Source organism: Nematolebias whitei, chromosome 14, assembly GCF_014905685.2.
Source record: "Nematolebias whitei isolate Nwh7 chromosome 14, NemWhi1, whole genome shotgun sequence".
Lineage (NCBI taxonomy): Eukaryota > Metazoa > Chordata > Actinopteri > Cyprinodontiformes > Rivulidae > Nematolebias > Nematolebias whitei.
Window position 1 is genome coordinate 23164605 of NC_056511.1, and position 19699 is coordinate 23184303.

Sequence of the window (19699 nt, forward strand, 5' to 3'; positions counted from 1 at the left end):
GGCTCCAAAAATCTGAGCGCAGACAGAGGTCAAAGTTCTCAGAACCAACAACCGATCACTTTGGTACCAGCTCATAAACAGCCTTGCAGTTTCTGCTATAACCCAACACCATAAACATGATAATGATCACTTTAATTGATCAGATTTGTATCATAATATCGAAGGGATTATAAGCCATCATCCCGCACAATATTTCAATAATTTATCATCAGCTGTAGACAGCACGGTGGCGCAACTGGTAGAGCTGCTGCCTCTCAGCAAGATGGTTGCTGATGCAAATCCTGGTCCGGGGGCCTTCCTGGGTGGAGTTTGCATTTTCTCTCCGTGCATGCAGGTACTCCAGTTTCCTCCCACATACCAAAACATGTAAAACGTGTATGTTAGACTGATTGGTAACTCTAAATTGTCCCTAGGTGTGAGTGAGAGAGTGAATGGTTGTTTGTCTCCATGTGTCCCTGTGATGGACTTTCGACCCATCCAGGGTGTCCCCCGCCCCTCATACAGTGATTGCTGGACATGGGCACCAGCGACCCCTGTGACGCAAAATGGAAGAAGTGGGTAAAAGATAATGGATGGATGGATGGATCATCAGCTGTAGAAGGTTAAAGTCTCTGTGCATCATTCTCCTCCTGCCAGTAAATTAGACATATTAAGGTGGACTCACTGTTCAAGATGGCTGCTCCTGGTTTTGATCCCACCAGGTTGCGACGGCTGGGGATGATTATGAGCCGCATTAGCGAGGGGCTTTGGAAAATGGTTTAGCAAATTTCTGCAAAGATTCTCAACTTCCTCTCTCATTGTAGAAACTCACTCACATGCTGCGGGGATTTGAAGCAACAACTAAATTACTCCCACAGTGCTGCCGGTGTCGTTGCTGGGGTCTGAATCCTGCCTGAACCCTGTCTCGGTTTATCTAACAAGGTTGAGTCAGGTCCTCTGGACGGATTCTTCTTTGTTGAAACTTTTCGTCTTTTATCCAAAGGACTTCATCAGTTGGAGGAGCTGCAACAAACTCAGTCTTATGAATAGCACCTTCTCACATTGGATCAACCAGTTTGCTGCTGACAGCCAGAACTAGCTATTCACATGTAAAAGGAGGACAATCAGCCTAACAATTGATCGTTAGTGCTCTAACAAGTGGTTAAGAGCCCTGATGATTGCATACTATTCACAGAGAGCTGAGTGATACTAGCAATAACAGCACTGTAAGAGGGTGACAACATGGAGGCCTACGCCCCTGTTTAATATGGACGGGTTCACTTCACAAAGATGGCTTCCTTCACTCCTCTCTCAAACCAACATTCCTCTCTGTCAAGGATGTGAACATCTTCATCTCTGCAGAGTGACCGCTGGCCTGCGGATGAGTGTAGACCACAGAGTCCTGGCCTGATGATGTTGCTCTTCTGTGCTGGGTCATCCTTGTGGCCAGTGGCTGTTTCAGTTACCCTGATGTAAGACTGAGTGTCAGGAAGGCTGTGATCAGTTATACATCTGGTTATACAAGTTTATCTGGCAACCCTGACGCAGGGCTCAGCTACATTCATTGTGCATGCAGTGTCTGCATGATCACAGTAAAGGCTCCCACAGACTCAAGCACACTGTGATCCGCGTGGACACTGCGCGCAGTCCGCAGATGGTTGAGACTTCATACTCGAGCATACACCCTGATGGGCTGCAGTCAAGCTTTGCAGGCAAGGGGCGTTTACCTTCGGGACAAATTGAAGTCGCCAATTGGTCATTTGCTGACATGCCGACTGGATTGCCAGGTCACAAAAAAACACACACAAAAAAAAAAAAAAAAAAAAAAAAAAACGAGAGCTGGCAGCCCCAGCTGCAGTGGTGTTCTGTGTTTATATGTTGTTAATAAAACATGCTAAAAAAAAAAAAAAAAAAAATAAAAACAGGGAGCGCTGGCCCTGCAGCCCACACATCAGACCAGCCCACCAGGAACTCTCCAGACCCTCCCGCAGCCACGCTGGACCTAAGTTTAATTCTCTCGTGACAAATTCCTTCATTTCTCACCATTTCAGTCACGGCACCAACGGGAGAGGAAGAAGAGATCGCTTGCCTCTTGGAAAAAAAACTAAAGAAAAGACCATTAAACCAGACTATGGATGAAGAAGGGGAATTTAATACATTGGTGTCGCATACAAAACAGTCTGTCACCGGGCAGTTTATTGTGTGACACAGAGTATGTGTACTCGGTCATAAAAAATTTTCTTTGTGCGGACATGCTCTGTGGGCGTCAGCTCCAAGTCTAATCCGGTATGCGCGGACCTCTGCGGACTGAAGTGCGCCCGAGTATGTGGGATCCTTTACGTCCAAACTGGTGAACACATTGACGTCTCTTTAGATCCTGGATTTTATTATGGTAGTTTTGCTCCTACATGCTGAAAAAGGTTGAGTAGTACAAAAACATTCTGCTCTTTGTCATTTATTATAACTGTTGTAAAAACGACTTTTGGCCGCAGCCGCCTGTATTGTGCATGTGCGACTTTCACACTTGCTGAGATTTCACACCTCTGCGGGGGATTCACTCGAAAATCTCCACTCGGAAACCTGGGTACAGAAACCTTCAGTTTCAGAGAGAATGAGGGCTGTTGTCATGTAAAGAACAGCCGAAACACTCCAAAAACACGTTGTGTAAACAGGGTCTTAACCTTGCTAGATTTTTCTACCTGGATTATTGAACATGCAACATGACATGTCTCAATTTAGTTTCCAGGAGTCAGAAAGCGTGAGGAACAACTTTGAGTCTGATGGTGACTGATTAGAGACAGAAAACAAACGAAACTGACAAAATAAAGATCCTTGGTGATAATTATGACACAGAAAACGTTTACATTACATACCTACATATGCAAACGTGTTGTAAATACAAGTTCAGAGTTATTTCAGGTGAAATGTTTGCACCGTATTTTTTAGACTATAAGTCGCACTTAAAATCTTTTTATTTTCTCTAAAATCGACAGTGAGCCTTATAATCCAGTGCGCCTTATGTATCAATTCTGGTTGTGCTTACTAACCTCAAACTGATTTTATGTGGTACACGGCGCTCTAAAATCTGTCAAAATGAACTTGGTTCGCTTAATGCACCAATCCGGTGTGCCTTATAGTCTGAAAAATACAGTATTTCTTGTCATTTTTTTGTCTCTAATCATTCACAGCTCGGCGAGGAAGAGGCTTAAAGAGAATTTAACGTGTTGTGATGACCGAAGTAAAAGAGAAAAGAAAATGTGGGTAAATCACAAGAGATGAAGTCTTCCTAGTATCCTGATGCATGCTCAATAATCCAGGTAGAAAAATCTAAAAAAGTTAAATCTGGTCCTTTGGACATTCAAAAAAAAAAAAAAACAAAGTAAAACAACAAAAAAATGTAGAAACGTTTCATCTTTCATCCGAAATACTTCCTCAGTCTGAGGTGCTGTATTCAGCTCAGTCTCTTAAATAGCACCTTCTCAGAGTGGATCAACCAGTTTGCTGCTGACAACCAAAACCAGCTGCTCACATGATCCAGAAGGACCATCGGCCTAACAATGGATCATTAGCACACTGATGGCTGTTTACTATTCACAGAGGGCTGAGTGATACTAGCAATCACAGCATTGTAAGAGGGGGACAATTGAACCCGGAGTCCTCCACCCCTGTTTAATGATGGACGATTTATTTTCACAAAGATGGCCTCCTTTACTCTTCTCTCAAACCATCGTTCCTCTCTGTCCAGGATGTGAACATCTTCATCCCTGAAAGAGTGACCGCTGGCCTGGAGATGAGTGTAGACCGCAGAGTCCTGGCCTGATGATGTTGATCTTCTGTGCTGGACCATCCTTTTGGCCAGTGGCTGTTTAGTTTCCCCGATGTAAGACTGATCACAGCCCTCCTGACACTGAACAACTTACACAACATTACTCTGTTTGTGCCGGGGGACTGGATCTTTGGGATGAACCAGTCTTTGCCGTAATGTATTTTGGGGTTTAAAAGCCACTGGGACGTTATGTTTAGAAAATAAACGTCTCGGTTTCTCTGATACTCCCTCAACAAAAAAGTCATCCTAGTATTCAACTATACTACGACTCATTACTGAACATCTATCAATATAACTTATGCCCCTTTTCCATTAGTACCGGTACGGGCCGGTACAGCCCGGCTCTACTCTACTCGGTACGGTACAGGTTGTGTTTCCATTATGCTTTCAGTACCGGTTCCAGTGGGCGGGGTTCAAATTGACGTCACGGCCTCTCACCAGCTGGTGGCGCTGAGACGCAGAAACTGTTTTCAGTACAGGTTGAGAATTTATGTTATTTTGAAGTTGTGTGTATGTGTGTATGCATGTATACATGTGTATAAATATATATATATATATATATATACACACATATATATATATATATGTATATTTATACACACACACACAAATATATATGTACACACATATGTGTATATATTTATGTGTATATATATATATATATATATATATATACACACACACACATATATATATATATATATCATATGTGATATATATACATATCACATATGTATATACACACAATTATGTATATATATATATACACATATATATTTATATACATATATATATGTATTTATATATATTCATATATATTTATATACATATATATATATGTATTTATATATATTCATATATATTTATATACATATATATATGTATTTATATATATTCATATATATTTATATACATATATATTCGTATATATTTATATACATATATACATATATATGTATTTATATATATACATATATATTTATCTATATTTATTTATAGATATAAATATATATATGTATATAAATTACATATATATGTATTTTTATATATACATATATATTTATCTATATTTATTTATAGATATAAATATATATATATGTATATAAATTAAAACTCTGATGAACCAGATTCTACAAAAACATTACATTCAAATTTTTATAGGTTTTCATCATCATTTGATGTATTTGCACTCATTGTGTCTACTTTTAATGTTCATTTTAAATGTGTGGTTTCCTTTCTTGTTCATATATATACATTTTATTTTTAGCTTTGCTTTAAAGTTCTTGTTTTGTGATTTGTACATTCGTGAGTTAAAATAAAGTTGAACTGAAGGTCGTCTCTTTTCTTTAAACATGTTTGAGGGAAATATTCCTGATATCCAATAGTTTTGTGTCTTTTTATGATTTTCAGCTGAGTTAACAGTCATTAAAGTGACAACAGGATTTCATGATGAAGCTGGCACCGTCTTTTTTTTTTTTTTTAAATCTTCAACGCTCTGCTGGTCTCGCACGACACTGCCCGCAGTCACACGATCCTCTCCTCCGGAGAGGAGGAAGCTGGGAGGCTCATCCTCCCAGCTCCAGTTCAGCTGGTCACTCACAGAGTCCGTTCCAAGGCTCCAGCCGCGCGTAATCATGAAGGTCCGACCCGCGCAGACAGGCGGGCAGAGACGGTCTGCGACGAACGGTGGAAGCGATTTTAAAAAACATTTTACGTGTTAAAAAAAAAAAAAAATCATTTTTAAATCGCTTCAGCATTTTTTTAAAACATTTTTTGTATAAAAACAAAATGTTATTTTATTTAAAAATCGCTTCCAGCGTCCGTCCCAGACTGTCCAGTCCGCCTGACTGCCGGGCGGGATCGGGATTCAGCCTTCATGATTACGCGCGGCCGGGGTCTCGCAACGTCCATCTGCGAGTCCCCATCTCCAGCTTCGCAGTGACCTGCGGAGCTCTGAGCACACAAGGCTGGTATCCAGAACCCGAGCCTCCGAGTCGGCACATCGAAGGTTCTTCCGTGGTGACCAGCTGAACTTGGAGCCGGGGAGATGACGCCCTGCCCGGCCTGGCGCTCGGAGGCTCCGGAGGGAGGATCGGGTACACCAGCAGAGCTCCATCCAGCTTGCTCTGAATTATGTTGTCGGCCACCAAGCACAAAAAATGCCAGCACATCAACATTAGACCAAGATGTTGTCAGTATTGTTTTTAAAATCTTTAAAATAAGTCCAGCCGCTGCTCCAGTCCGAGAAATTGCAAATGGCGGATTATTGTTTTGAAACGTTTCTGAAGGATCCAGTGACTCCGACTCCGCCCCCGACCAACCAGTGACCGACAGTGTACTGACGTCACGTTTTTGTACCTCTTCGTACCGGTTAGAACCACAGAGCCAAGGGTACTGAAAATAGTAACAGGTGCTAAGTACCGGTACTAATGGAAAAGCCTCAGAACCGGGCCAAGTAGGGTCGAGTCGGCCCGTACCGGTACTAATGGAAAAGGGGCATTATAGTGATTGTTTTAAAGTGGAGCAGCTCGAAATGGATCTCAAACAGCAGATTACATTTTAATCAGGTCATTTTTTTAAAAACCCTGTTTTTCTTTTGAGTAATAAATAGCAAAATGTCTGATCCAAAATAGCTCACAGATCATTTTTAGTTCTGCAGCTACTAAATTTATCCTGCCTTTTTGTCTGTGGACTGAAGATATTTGTGGCGCTCAGAAAACAAAGACTAAGATGTGATGAGATATGATGACGATGAGCTCTTAATAACATTTAATGAGCTTTTAGTGTCAAAACCAGTTTCTGTGCTGCGGTCTTTAATGTCCCCAGAGTCCAGGGACAATAAAAACTCCATTTATGCTGTGAGGCAGAAATGTAGTCCCGCTAAAAGTCAAACCATGATATAAATTGAACATATTTCTTATGGCCACTCATAGAAATTTGTGTTTAGTGATGGCTAGGAGCCACATTTTAACAGTCTGATGGGCCTGATGTTAAACAGTGCTCAGTGTCCTGTGGTCTAACCTGACCCTCCCCCCCACACAAACACACACACAAAGATTTTTTTAACACCTTCACCTTGACTGTAAGACAGTTTTATACGTATATGTGCACACATCTACGCATCATCAGTCGCCGTCATAAACTTTTATATCGATCTAATGAGAAAATTACCGTCTTCTGCTCGTCTAACAACCTAAAACACGCAGAGCAGAACTTACAAAAGCCTCCAGGAGGGCTCCGAGTCTGGATAATTGAACTCCAGCACATGATTTCTGCACACACTCTGAACTGTGCCAGACTAAGCCTGTGCACACCGCCTGAGGAAAGCCCTGTCAGTCACAGAGACTCTACACACACAAAGGTTTAAGGACTTCGTCTGGACTCAGGTCTGTCCCTGAACCCTGTCTGTCCTTGAGCAGAGACGTTGCAGAGACAGGACGGCACTTTTCATCAGCTCGTTAGGCCAGATGTGTGCAGGGTTCAGGGCAGTGAGGGTAACAGAAAACCACAATAAGATTAGACCTGTCCCATAATGCTGTGCTGACTGCAGGGTTAAATATAAATACAGTGGAGAAACAATATTTCCTCTGAAAATGCAGTTTGAATGCTTATTGTGGAAATCTGCTGAAGAAGCTGAAAGCAGCTGAAAAACAGCTGAAATGTGTAGAAATAGCTGAATAGAGCAGAAGTGAGCAGAGTAAGCTAAAATGGACAGAAATAGGCTGAATAAATTACACAAAATATGAAATAGGCAAAAAAAAAAGAAACTGAAATGAGCAGAAAAACTGAAGTTGTCAAAAAGTAGCTGAAAAAGCTAAAAAAAATATATAAAAAAAAATAAAAAAAAGGCTGAAATGCACAGAAGGAAGCTGAAAGGAGCATAAAAAGTTTAAATTATTGGAAAAAAGCAAATTGTGATGAAATTGGCAAAAGAACTAGAAGAAAATTGGTTAACATTAGCAGGAAAATGTACCTAAAATGTCGCTGGAAAAAAAGCAGAATCACTGAATTTAGCAGAAAGAAGCAGAAAAATGAACAAAAAGGATGAAGTTGGCAGGAAAAAATCTGAAAGAAGCAAAACGAAGCTGAAGGACGTTGAAATATGTACAAATAAGCTGAATGAAGACAAAAGCTAAAGTGTAAGAAGCTGAAAGAAGCTAAAAGGAGCCTAAAGGAGCAATAAAAGGTTTTAAACAGCTTAAAGGGTTTGAAGGATATGAAGTGCTCCATTCATTTTCAATGAGTAAAAACATGGCCGACAAAGCTAAATAATATTTCAAAATGTAAAAATTTCACAAATAGCAGAAGTCAGGAATGTCCTGAATGAGCTGAACGATTTCAGACATGAATTGTCGAAATAGATCAAAATGGGGTGTTAGGTGCTGAAACATGTACAAAGAAAAACAGATCTCAATAAAATGGTTCAGAAACATCTACACAAAAATCTAAAGACCAGATTCTCACCCCACAAACAAAACAAAACTAAATAAAAAACAGTCAGCATGGTTGTAAAGTCCAGCAGCCTGTTGCTGACAACTGGTCATTTTTCTGTAACCCCAGTGGGATGGAGTCATGATGAAGCCCCGCATCAACAACGGTCCGTTTTTGTCCGTTTGAAGCACAGGGGCAGCTGCAGACATGGACTATAAAAACCCAATTTGAGCATAGGAGCCTAGCTGGCGTGTCGACAGCCCATGCCTTGAGTAACAGTTGGGGATTTGAGCCCAGAGAGCTCCCCTGGAAAACAAAACGTCTTGATGTATTAACAAACACTTTGAAACTCTGATTATCGAGGTAACATTTTTGTTTCATTTCCAGCAGCTTAGAGCAGGAATCTGAGGCATGCCTTTGTGTTTTTTTCCCGCACAAAGTATCCCTGATTACTGCGGTGTTGTGTCACCTCGCTGCACGATGTCAGAAGACAAACTGCTCAGTGGTTTGGTCAGAAAAGTGAGCTTTGAATGTGGGAATGGTCCTCAGACTCGTTACTTATCAAAACATCTGTGGGAAGCTGTCTGACCAAAAACAGAACGATCCCACTGTACAACCAACTTCACATTCCTGGAACTGTTACTAATGATCTGGTTCTGTTTTCACATTTTTTAAACAACTATCTGAATGAGTTTTATTCATAATACTTTATCCCAGAGTTAACGACGATTTCAAAGCTGGCACGGAAACTTGAACAAATCAACCCATTCTGACTGTTAATTTAGCATTTACTGACCTGTGAACAACAAGAGTCAAATTTTAACAAACTATGTTATGTTTGTCCCCCATCGTGGAGCGAAGAGGGGAACTGGACATCCCTTCCATAAGTTCCTCTGTCCATCCATCTTGTGAGCTGAATAACTGGAAAAATAAGTGATGCCGACTTCCCTTTTAATATGTGGCTGTGTCTAGGTGTAACAAAGGTTCTCAGTGAAAATTGGGTTGTCGTCAAAATCCAAAATGACCTCCACCAAATACCGTATTTTCCGCCACACACGTCACACCACTCTATAAGTCTCATCAGTCCAAATATGTCTAATAAAGAGGAATAATCATAAATACGTAGCTTCGCCGTGTACGTCGCATCTGTTACGCGTCATCGCTGACAACCCGGAAATGTGGGCTTCTGTTGTGCCAAAAATGGATGGGCTGCCAAATGGCAGCCATGGGAACGTGCACGGGAGGACTTTAACAAGAATTTAACAAGATTAACACCTAAAAACAATTATTTATTTGCTTGAAATTATAGTAAAGGTGTGTCTCAGTCTAACTTTTGCTTAATAAATGCACTTTGACAGTCAAATCAGCTGCATTTCAAAAGTCGATATGCGGAAGCGGATGCGCAGAGGGACGAGTCGCTGCTCATTTCTTGGAAATTTAACAAGATAAACACCTAAAAATAATTATTTGTTTGCTCGACTTTATAGCAAAGGTGTGTCTCAGTTGAACTTTCATTTAATAAATAAACTTTAATGGTCAAATTAGCTGCATTTGGCCGGGGCGGTGCAACGAAATGAAGCTGATTTGACGGTTGCTCCGAGCAGGCAGAACAAAGGTGGCATCTATGGCAAGCCTATTGTGTCATTAATAGACATCTTTACCTACTACATGACACAACGGCATGCCATACAACTCGAGTGCCATCTAGCGGCTGAAAATGGTAGTTTTCAATATTTTTAATGTCAGAATGAATGAAAACGCTCATCGCTCAGCCAAATATTGGTTTATGAATATGGAGAAAAAAAATCCATAAATATGTTGCTTCGGCGTTTAAGTCGCACGACATGCAAATCATGCAAAAAACTACGACTAGTACAGCGAAACATACGGTATATATGTAAACTGGCCACCCCAATCATTTGAGGAGACTAAGTTTTTTAGATTTTATTTTCTTAAAAGTATAGAATCCTCAAATGATTTAGGGTGGTCAAATATTAATCAATGAGGGCCAAGGCCACCAATTGACACCCCCTGGAGCCAGCTCCGCCTTCATTGCGCCTGGTGCTGGATAAAATTGCTAATAAATAATAATAAAACATAAATTAAAAATTTAAAAACTCCCTCTGTTCTTCTCCACTCTTACCCATCTTAATATCTTGCACCAAAAACATTAAAGTTTACTAACATTCCAGTCCAGAAAAACATTCATCTCCACAACTCCAAACATTCACTATTCAAATCCTTCTCTTTTTGTTTTTGTCAGTCTAAAACAAGAAAAAATAAATCATAATTTTAGGTCAAATGTTCCTGTCTCTGATTGGTTAGCATTACGCAACTAAACTACTTGCTGAGGTTGTGTAAAAACACACACCTCTTTGTAAATATAGGTTTTTGTGTTAGCACAGTGATGAAAAACGTTGTATTGGGCAACCCTGCATGTTATATAATCATACTAACAGGATCCTGTGTGTTGTAGATAAATACCAAGGAGCCATTTGAGGAAAAAAAAAATCTATTTATATTTTATTAATCTCAGTTGTTGTTGTTTTTTTTTTTACTTTAATCTACACAATGAACCAAACCAGATCAAAAAGAAGAAAATCTGCAGGAATAAAGCTAAATAACCCCAAACTGTGTTAGAAGCAGAAGTCACATTTATTTACATAGTCTGTTTTTACAACCTGAAGTCAAAATATTAAAAAATTCACGTTTCCTCAAGCCCCTGCTTGAGTTTCAGTAACAACTAAAGACATGCTGCGCAAACATCCAGAGGATTCAAAATATCTGCAAGAGCTTTAAAACCTCTTTCACTTTACCCAATTAAATATTACTTATTCAAGAAATCTTTATTCAAAGTATTCAATGTTTAATAAAAAATGATTTATGGATCATGTATAGGCACGGGGTGTTTTTTTGGCCAAACTGGACATGTTACGTTACATTAAAGGTTATACATATTGCTCTAAAATAATTTATTTCAGTTGAATGATGCTACAACATAAACATGCTTTTAAACTTTCTAATATACTAAAAGTATTTATTTTCAATATAGATAAGTTTCTAAATAGTCAGTGATTTTCCAACTTGATGCACAGTTAATCAACAAAATCTGGCATTTTTAAGTAAATATTAATTTAAAAGGGCATTAAAAGCAAATCTTTAGTAGGTGATTGGAGCATGTTTCTGTTTCATGACAGAATGTGATCAAGAAAAAGTTAAATTTGCTTTTAAAACTGTTTTAATGTTTAATTAAACCCTAAGATGGAGCGGAGGACCTCAAGGACCTTTGTTCAGGACAGTAACTTTAAACCAAAGAAGTAAAAAGCAGATTATACTTTGTTCTTCTTGTTTCATACCTAATAAATTGTCTGAAATGATGATGTAAGGGTCTAGGCTGGTTTGGGAGCTGTAACTGTTGACTATTTAACACCTAAAATCCCCCAGAGCTGCCAAAATAAAATAAGTTGTTCCAAACACTCCCTGTAAAGCCTTGCGAGACAGATCCTCTGGTGATTAGGATGTTGCAAATCTCACTGAAATCCAACTCTCTGGTTCCAAACCAGGATTTTAAAAACAGATGACCCAGTTTGACTCAAAAACCTGGAGGTTGGCTCACCTTCAAACGCAGAACGATGGAGGACCTCAAGATGACGTTCAGGTTGTCAGTTCTGCAATTCATCTCTGCTTTGCAAAGCTTTCTTCTAGTTTCACCCCGAGTCTCAGTTCGTACCATGACTGGCTACTTCAGACTTTTTCTTCTAAAGCAAGTCCAACTTTTCCAATTCATCGGGTTTAAAATGCCTAAATCGATCTCTACATCTAAAAACAGCAACCCACTTCTAAAAGGACAAATTAAGACTTTTTTTTTTAACCATAAAACCCATATTGTAAAGCTGGACGTGTTTACAAGATGACTGACATCAGGAAGTTCTTTTCCACCTAACCACATTAGCTCTTCTACGAGCTGCGGGCATCAGTTAACAGGAACGTACTTACTGAGGACTCATTTGACTGTAATGGAAATGAGAAAGGAAGAGAAAGTAGCTAGGATCAGAAAATCCTGAACCTGACAGAGGCTCATTTCCGTCCTTTACCTGTCATCTAAATGCTACTGTGGAGTTAGACTGGATTGACCTTTAGCTCATGAGTTCATACTTTAGGATGTTTGAATATTTCTAATGAAACTACACCAGAGGCTGAAGGTGTACTAGCTGGTTTTCTGACTCAGTTTTAAGGCTCCCACATACTCGGGCATACTGTGTGTACTCTGTGAGCCGCGGTCAAGACTTCTTATTCGAGCGTACACCCTGATGGGCTGCAGCCCAGCTCCGTAGGCAAGGGGCGTTTACCTTCGGGACAAATTGAGGTCCCCGAATGGTCATTTGCTGACACGCCTACTGAATTGATTGACAGGTCACACAAAAAATAATTTAAAAAAACGAGAGCTGCCGGCGGCCCTGGGTAGAGGCAGCTGGCAGTCCAAGAGCAGCGGCAGCGGTGTTCTGTTATATGTTAATAAAACGATCTAATAAAAAATAAAAACGGGGAGTGCTGCAGCCCACACATCAGACCAGCCCACCAGGAAATCGCCAGACCCTCCCACCGCCACACCGGGCCTGATTTTAATTCTCTCGTGACAAATTCCTTAATTTCACAAAATTTCAGTCATGGCGTCAACGGACGAGAAGGAAGAGATCGCTTGCCTCTTGAAAAAAATAAATAAATAAGACAAGGCTATTAAACCAGACCACAGCTGAAAAGGGGGAATTTAATACATTGGTGTTGCATACAAAACAGCCCGTCGCCGGACAGTTTATTGTACGGCACCGAGTATGCAGCTATAAAAATTTACCTTTGCGTGAACATAGCTTGCAGACATCTGCTTAGGCCTGTCACAATAACAAATTTTGCTGTGCGATTAAATGTCTCAGAAATTAATGCGATAAACGACAATATTGTTTGAAATTCGACAATAATTAATAATTATGGTCACATTTAAGAAGAAATGTTGGTTAATTTGTTTTGAGTGTAGTACCTTTTTTCAACCACCAGATGGCAATACAAGACTGTTTGAACCGAAAGATGGATAGTGAGGGCGTGAGCAGCGTTTCTCTCTAAGAAAAACGAGAGGGCGGCTCCTTGACGTGACATGGGCTGTCTCTCTTTGGTTCTCTAAATGGCATTTGCTCAGTGTGGTTTAAGCTCTTTAGCATAGCATTTGTCAAACAAAGCTTTAAATAAAAAATCAATAAACAAGTTCTCAGCTTCTTTTTGCAGAGAAAAACAACTTTTTACATGAAGGCACAGGTTTCAACTGTGAATTTTGGAGCTTTGACAAGACGGAGGTTTTTTCCCCTAGGTCGACCTGTTAGCTTAGCTCGTAGCTTAGCTTCTCAGCTTAGCTCCTTATAACGATCCAAAAACGTGAATTTGGACGTTAAAATGGATTTTAAAGAGAAAGAGAGGGGTCATTGAAGATCACGGAGTTGAGCCTTTTGTCATCCAGTTTCTTCAGAAAGAGAGACACGAAGAAACGATAAAGCTGATAAATGAAAATGAGGTCGAAAATTTTAATTCATCATGCGATTAATTGATTTACTGTTTATCGCGACAGGCCTACGTCCACTTTGAGACAGATTTGAGTCTGCCTTGGGTATGCACGGACCTCCGCAGAGTGAAGTACGCCTGAGTATGTGGGAGCCATTACACTATCAGAACCTCTTACAAGCATTGTTTTTACCATTGATGTGGGGCGAAGAGGGGGACTTGGAAATACCCTCCTGAATATCAGTGTTGTGAGCATGATAATTTGAAAATATATATATATCAAAATATACGATATATAAACCGACCACTCCGATCATTTGAGACAACTATGTTTTCTAGCTTTTATTTTGTTTCGTTAAGAGCAGAGTTTCCTCAAATTGGGGTGGCCCTTAGTTAATCAATGGTAGCCCAAGGCCACTATTGCCCCACCACCACTTCAGCTCCACCACTGCACCTGATGGCGGATAGAATCGTTAAAAATAAAAACCTCCCTCTGTTCTCCTCCACAGTGAAACTCCTCCCCGCTTATCATTAAGGTTTACTTCATTGTCTGTTCAATTCCAGTCCAGAAAAACATCTCCAAAACTACAAAACATTCACCTTTCCAATTCCTCAGAGACGGCGGACATCGGAACACCGCTTGTTCATTAGGTAAATAATTAGACGGCAAACTCTCCTGGCTAAAATGGTCCTGGTCCTTGTTAGGTACGGCTTCATAAATTGTTTCAAGCAGAAGCGTTTCAGCTCTGAGACGTGCAGTAGGTGTTAGTACAGGACCAAGAGCAACCAAAACAGCTTGAGGGAGCCAAGTCTTCCCTTCTCCGGCTGATTATTACCGCCCACGCAAAACCATCCATGCAGAAGGGAACTTGTGTTTTGTTTTGACGTCGGATGAAAAGGAGGAGCGAGTTTATGGATTCGAACATCGCCTGCAGCTTCGTTCTGCAACTAAGGCTCTAATTACAGATGAAAAAATCTTTCAATTAGGATCAGCATTGATGTTAACGTTCTCTCTTTCAGACGTCATAAAACGTTTTCTAAAGAGAGGCATCTTGCAGCCAGAATATGAGCTGTCTTTAAAAATTAACGTGAAAGACACTCGATATGCAAGAATGGACATCTACGGTAAAGTGTTTGGGTGTTTTGGTCTAATAGAAGCCAATGAGTGTTTGGGGTTACAAAGAAACACCTGCTGGGAGAAGTTCTCATTGGATGAATGTGCAAAATGAAATATGAAGTGAAAGACATAAGATGGACGCGTCTCTGCAATTTCTGAGTGTTCGGCCGGCCTCGGCAGATTCATCATGTTTACATACAATTAGAGTCTGACTCATCTAAAGCAGACAGACACGCATTCCCACAGCACATTTTATAATATCTGATAATCCAACAGGCCGCTGTATCTGTGCATGAAGCTGTGTTGAAACAACTTCCAGAATGTGTTCCTGCAGACGCTGAGAAAATGAACGTCTGAAGAGGAACCATGTCCACATCAGACCATTCTGTTGGAACACATGCTGAAAATCAATTTCACACTGAACGTTACCTCTGAGATCTTTATTTGTTTCAACTAAACACAGACAACAAAACTGTATTTTATGTCAACTTTTCTACTAATTCTGCTTATTTTCATCACTGATAACCCCTAAAGTCCAACAAGCGTGTTTTATCACTGGTTGCATTAATTAAAGCAGAACGTAACAAAATAAACACTTCTTTCTACAGCTGATTTATAATTGGGCTTTTAAAGTTACAAACAATTACTGTAGGTATTACATTAATTCCTCCCAACTTCATTGATTTATACTTTATAAGACTTTGAGAACTTTGTTGTCATTGACATGGTTAAGTGACAAAAAATGCGTCTTTTTGATCTTGCCGGCAGTTTGAGAACTCGTTCCTCTCAGAACTTGTTTCTTGCAGGGGTTTGTATGATTGTTTTGAAGTTTGTGGACGTGTTTCTGTAGAGAAGTAGGTGAACTGATCTTGTTTCCCTTCAACAGGTCAGCTGAGGATCTACTGGCCGAGGCTGTTAGAAAACAGAGCCATCTTTACAACAGGTCCACTTAAACGTATATATGTGGTCAAAGAGCTCGTGGAAGGAGACAGCGTGGAGACACAGGTGCCTCTCCAGTCTCAGCCTAGTGACACGTTTCTCATGTTCGCTTTTTATCGTGCACTTTCTACCGGAAACGGTAGTGTTCTCATGACGTGTGCTGCAGTCGGAGGAACTTAAGAGGAGTTCACACTGAACATCTTACAACCATGTAAGTGAGAATAGATGATTTACACCTTGAGAAATACTCAGCAGCCTAAACCCTGAGCAATGTTGGATTTACTGTACTTTGGATCTATTGTACTTTGGATCTATTGTACTTTGAATTTAATGTACTTTGAATTTACTGTACTTTAAATTTACTGTACTTTGAATGTATTTTACTTTGTATCTACTGTCCTTTGAATTTACTGTACTTTGAATTTACAGTACTTTTCATTTACTGTACTTTGGATTTACTGTACTTTGAATCTATTTTACTTTGGATCTATTGCACTTTGAATCTATTACTTTGGATTCACTGTATTTTGAATTTATTGTACTTTGTATTTACTCTACTTTGGATCTATTGTATTATGAATTTACTGTACTTTGGATTTACTGTACTTTGGATTTTTTTGTACTTTGGATGTAGGAGAGAAACTTGACTTTTCCTGCCCATGAAGAGTTGTATTATTTGTTTAGCCTCAATAAACACCAACCAGAACTTTTTGGTATATTTTCCATTTCAACAAGAAAACCAGGCTTCCTAGAAGTTTTTGTATTATTTGCTTTAAAGACGAAAGTTAGAAATTCTGATTTCCTTTAATCAAATGACCAATGAATTCTCAGAAACTGCCGTCACAAACTAACCAGCAGTTTAAAGTGAACCAATTTAAAAACATGAATAAACACTCAGAAAAATGGACCGACAGTAGAACTGACGATCTATGATGGGGTTACGACTGTCTTATCTAGCAGTTTGAATTCAGACTTTAATGACAAGAGAATACAAAAAGGTGAATTAATTAACATCAGTGGGCAAACTGCAGATGAGGAACAGCCATTGCTTTCATTTGTATGAGTTTCAGTGTGTGTTGGTCTGAGCTGTTTTAATTTAAAAATAAAATGGTTATAGGGTTTTTAAATGTGACATCTCCTGCAACAAAACGAGCTGAAAAGTCCAGTTAGATAATTGTGCTGTGGCACTGAACTGTAATTCTTTTAAAGATAAAAGTACATTCTTTAAAATATATTTACAACTGATTTTATCTCAAACGTGACAAACTCTGAGACCTCTAAAGACCAAATAATTTCAGGTTAAACACACATGGACAACTGTTTGCAATCTAATCTAAATAATTTTCTATACTTTTGTTCCAACTTGACATCAGAGCTAAGAAAAATGAGACGTTAATGAGAGAAACTTGCACCACAGGTTGTTGTGTATTTTTGAGAGCGCCACCAAGTGCCAGCAAACGATTTAACAACTAAAAGCACGTTGACGAAGAGTGAACGTAAAACTGATTTCTGGATCTGGTTCTGCTGTAATTAGACCAAAGCAACAATAAATTGATAATTGACATTAAAAAGCTCTGACGATGTGTGAAAAAGAAAAAAAGTCTAGACAGTTTGACTTTGATTCTGTTTCCTCTGAGCCATCAGCCTGCAGATGATGAGTAACATCCCTCCTTTATCTACAATTTGAAAGTAACATGTATTTTTGCACAGAGATTACATAGATTCAAATAATCCCTCAGAAACACATGCCAATTCTGATTGTGACGCTTTGGACCACTTTATAAAGAAATATACAATAGACTCAGGTGAGCACATGTAAAACTCCAAGGAGAAAAAAAAATCACCTTTATAGCAATTATGATGGAATAATTTTATCTCTCGCGGGTTTGTAGATTAAAATTAAACTTGGAATTTTTGCAAGTACATCTCCAAATGTCAACTGATAATATACTCTTCTGCAACATGGCAGAACAACAGCAGTAGTCTGTTCAGAAAAAAAAAAAGAAGTCACATTTAGTGAAAACATCTCACGTAATCTGCTGTTCTGCTGCGGGCTGACATCACCAAGTACAAAATGTCTATCGGCATGAGAGAAGCGGTATCTGATCGAGCAAAGAATGACACAGAAGAAGGTAAAAACAACAAAAACTACTGTAATAATCCAGCCATTGTCCTTAAAGTGTCACTGAAACGGGGGCTGGGCCTCCCCATGACCCGAGGTCAAACTAACGTGACATGCTGCAGCTTGTACGACTCACTACTGAGCAACCGCATTTCAGCCTCCAAGGAGCTGAAATCCAAACAGCTTGCATGCTTCCCCCCCAAAAAAGAGCAGCTTTTGGAGCCAGATGACTTAGAACTGATTCAGGGTTTAAACAGGCAGGAAAGACGCTTCAGAGATGTGAACACTGTCAAAGAGCGTAATGACATGTGGTCTGTGTTAGTTTCAATCAAAACTCGTTTTATTAGCAAGAGCAGTGACCTGTGACAGAACACGTGGGTTATTAACGCGCAGTGATGGAGACTCGCAGGTTTTTAGAGACTGTGACGTCCATAACTCGTTTGAATCGGGTCTTTTTTCTAACCTCCATAAAGTCATGAAGTGCTTCACCTCTCTGTCGCCTCCGAACGATCCGTTCATGTGACAACCTGACAGCCAGCTTGGACAAAACAGGGGGGACACTTCATTTGGCCCCGCGCCTCCTTAAAACCCAAATCCATGACACAAACCTGCCACTTCCTCTGTCACTGCTCCGAGATGATCCGTCTGCCACACAAGTCAACACTTTAACTGAAGAGAAACTCAAACAATTTCATTTACCTGTAGTGGGAATGCCCTCTTTTTGTCCTTTATTGCCTCCTCTCTTTTTCCCTTTCTTTTCTTTCTTCTTGTTCTCTGTCATGCTGTTAGAAAAAAAAGTAAATCCTCTCAGGAAAAGATTGTTATAAAGCACGCACACACACAAAAAAAAAAACGCTAGTCCTTTTGGGAATGTGTTGCAAAAGGGCACCACCAAACTCTGAGCCTGTTGGAGCGTCTCTCCTCCTATAAAAACTTGCACCAATCAAGCAGTCCATGGAACCACCTACTCAGAAACAGGGAGTGAGGAAGGGAACAAAGAGGGAGGAGTGCAGGGAAGCATTGCATGATGGCAATCAACTCCTCTAAGCAGACTCTGAAGGAACAGGGTCTCAGGGAGTCCCTGCTCACATAAATCCCCATGTCCATGCTTCCCAACGGCTCTGCTACGCCTGACCCCTGGCAGCATCTTCTCCCCTCTAATGGCCCGTGCAAAAGTGAACTGAGAGCAGTTAAGCTGTCCCCTTTGCACTGCTGACCCCACCCAGAGAAGTGAGTGGAAGGACCTGCCCTTTGCCAGGATGATGTCGGGGTCCCAGAGCACCTTACATCTGCTTCACATTTGTTGAGTGCGTGTGTGAGGTGCTGAATGTCAGATCACAATCTGTGACAGACTGCTCCCTGCAAAAATTGCACTTCCTCACCTATCGTGTCTGTCGGTACCTGCCTTGGTTCTACGGGCGAGTTCGAACACGTCTCTGGCTGTGGCTCTCTCTTCGCTGTCTCTGTTGGCCACTTGTCAATGGATGTCCGTGCAGAAATAAAACCAGCAGCGCCGAGTTTACACTGACCTGGCCACGTTCCTGCCACTAGAACGTGAAGTTTTTACTCAGCAATCCTTCTCCTTTGAGACACATTTTGAAGAGCGAAAGGAGACGAATAAAACTGGAATAAAACCTTCCCCAAACATGAAACAAGTCTGTGCGTATCCAGTACACACATTTGCATGTAATAACTTAAACTTCCACACAAACACAGCAGCTATTTTTGCCTTTTTCCC

At 40.2% G+C, this 19699-nt stretch overlaps 1 protein-coding gene across 1 annotated transcript in view; it reads right to left on the reverse strand.

The window, feature by feature from the left end:
- LOC119420592 (pro-neuregulin-2, membrane-bound isoform) overlaps positions 1-18874 on the reverse strand; it is a gene marked incomplete at its 3' end in the record, with an annotated part of 75097 nt that extends 56223 nt beyond the window's left edge. Inside the window, 1 exon segment of the mRNA XM_037688009.1 lies at positions 18661-18874. Coding sequence (XP_037543937.1) covers positions 18661-18742 — 82 coding nt within the window.
- Positions 18875-19699: the final 825 nt, after the last annotated feature.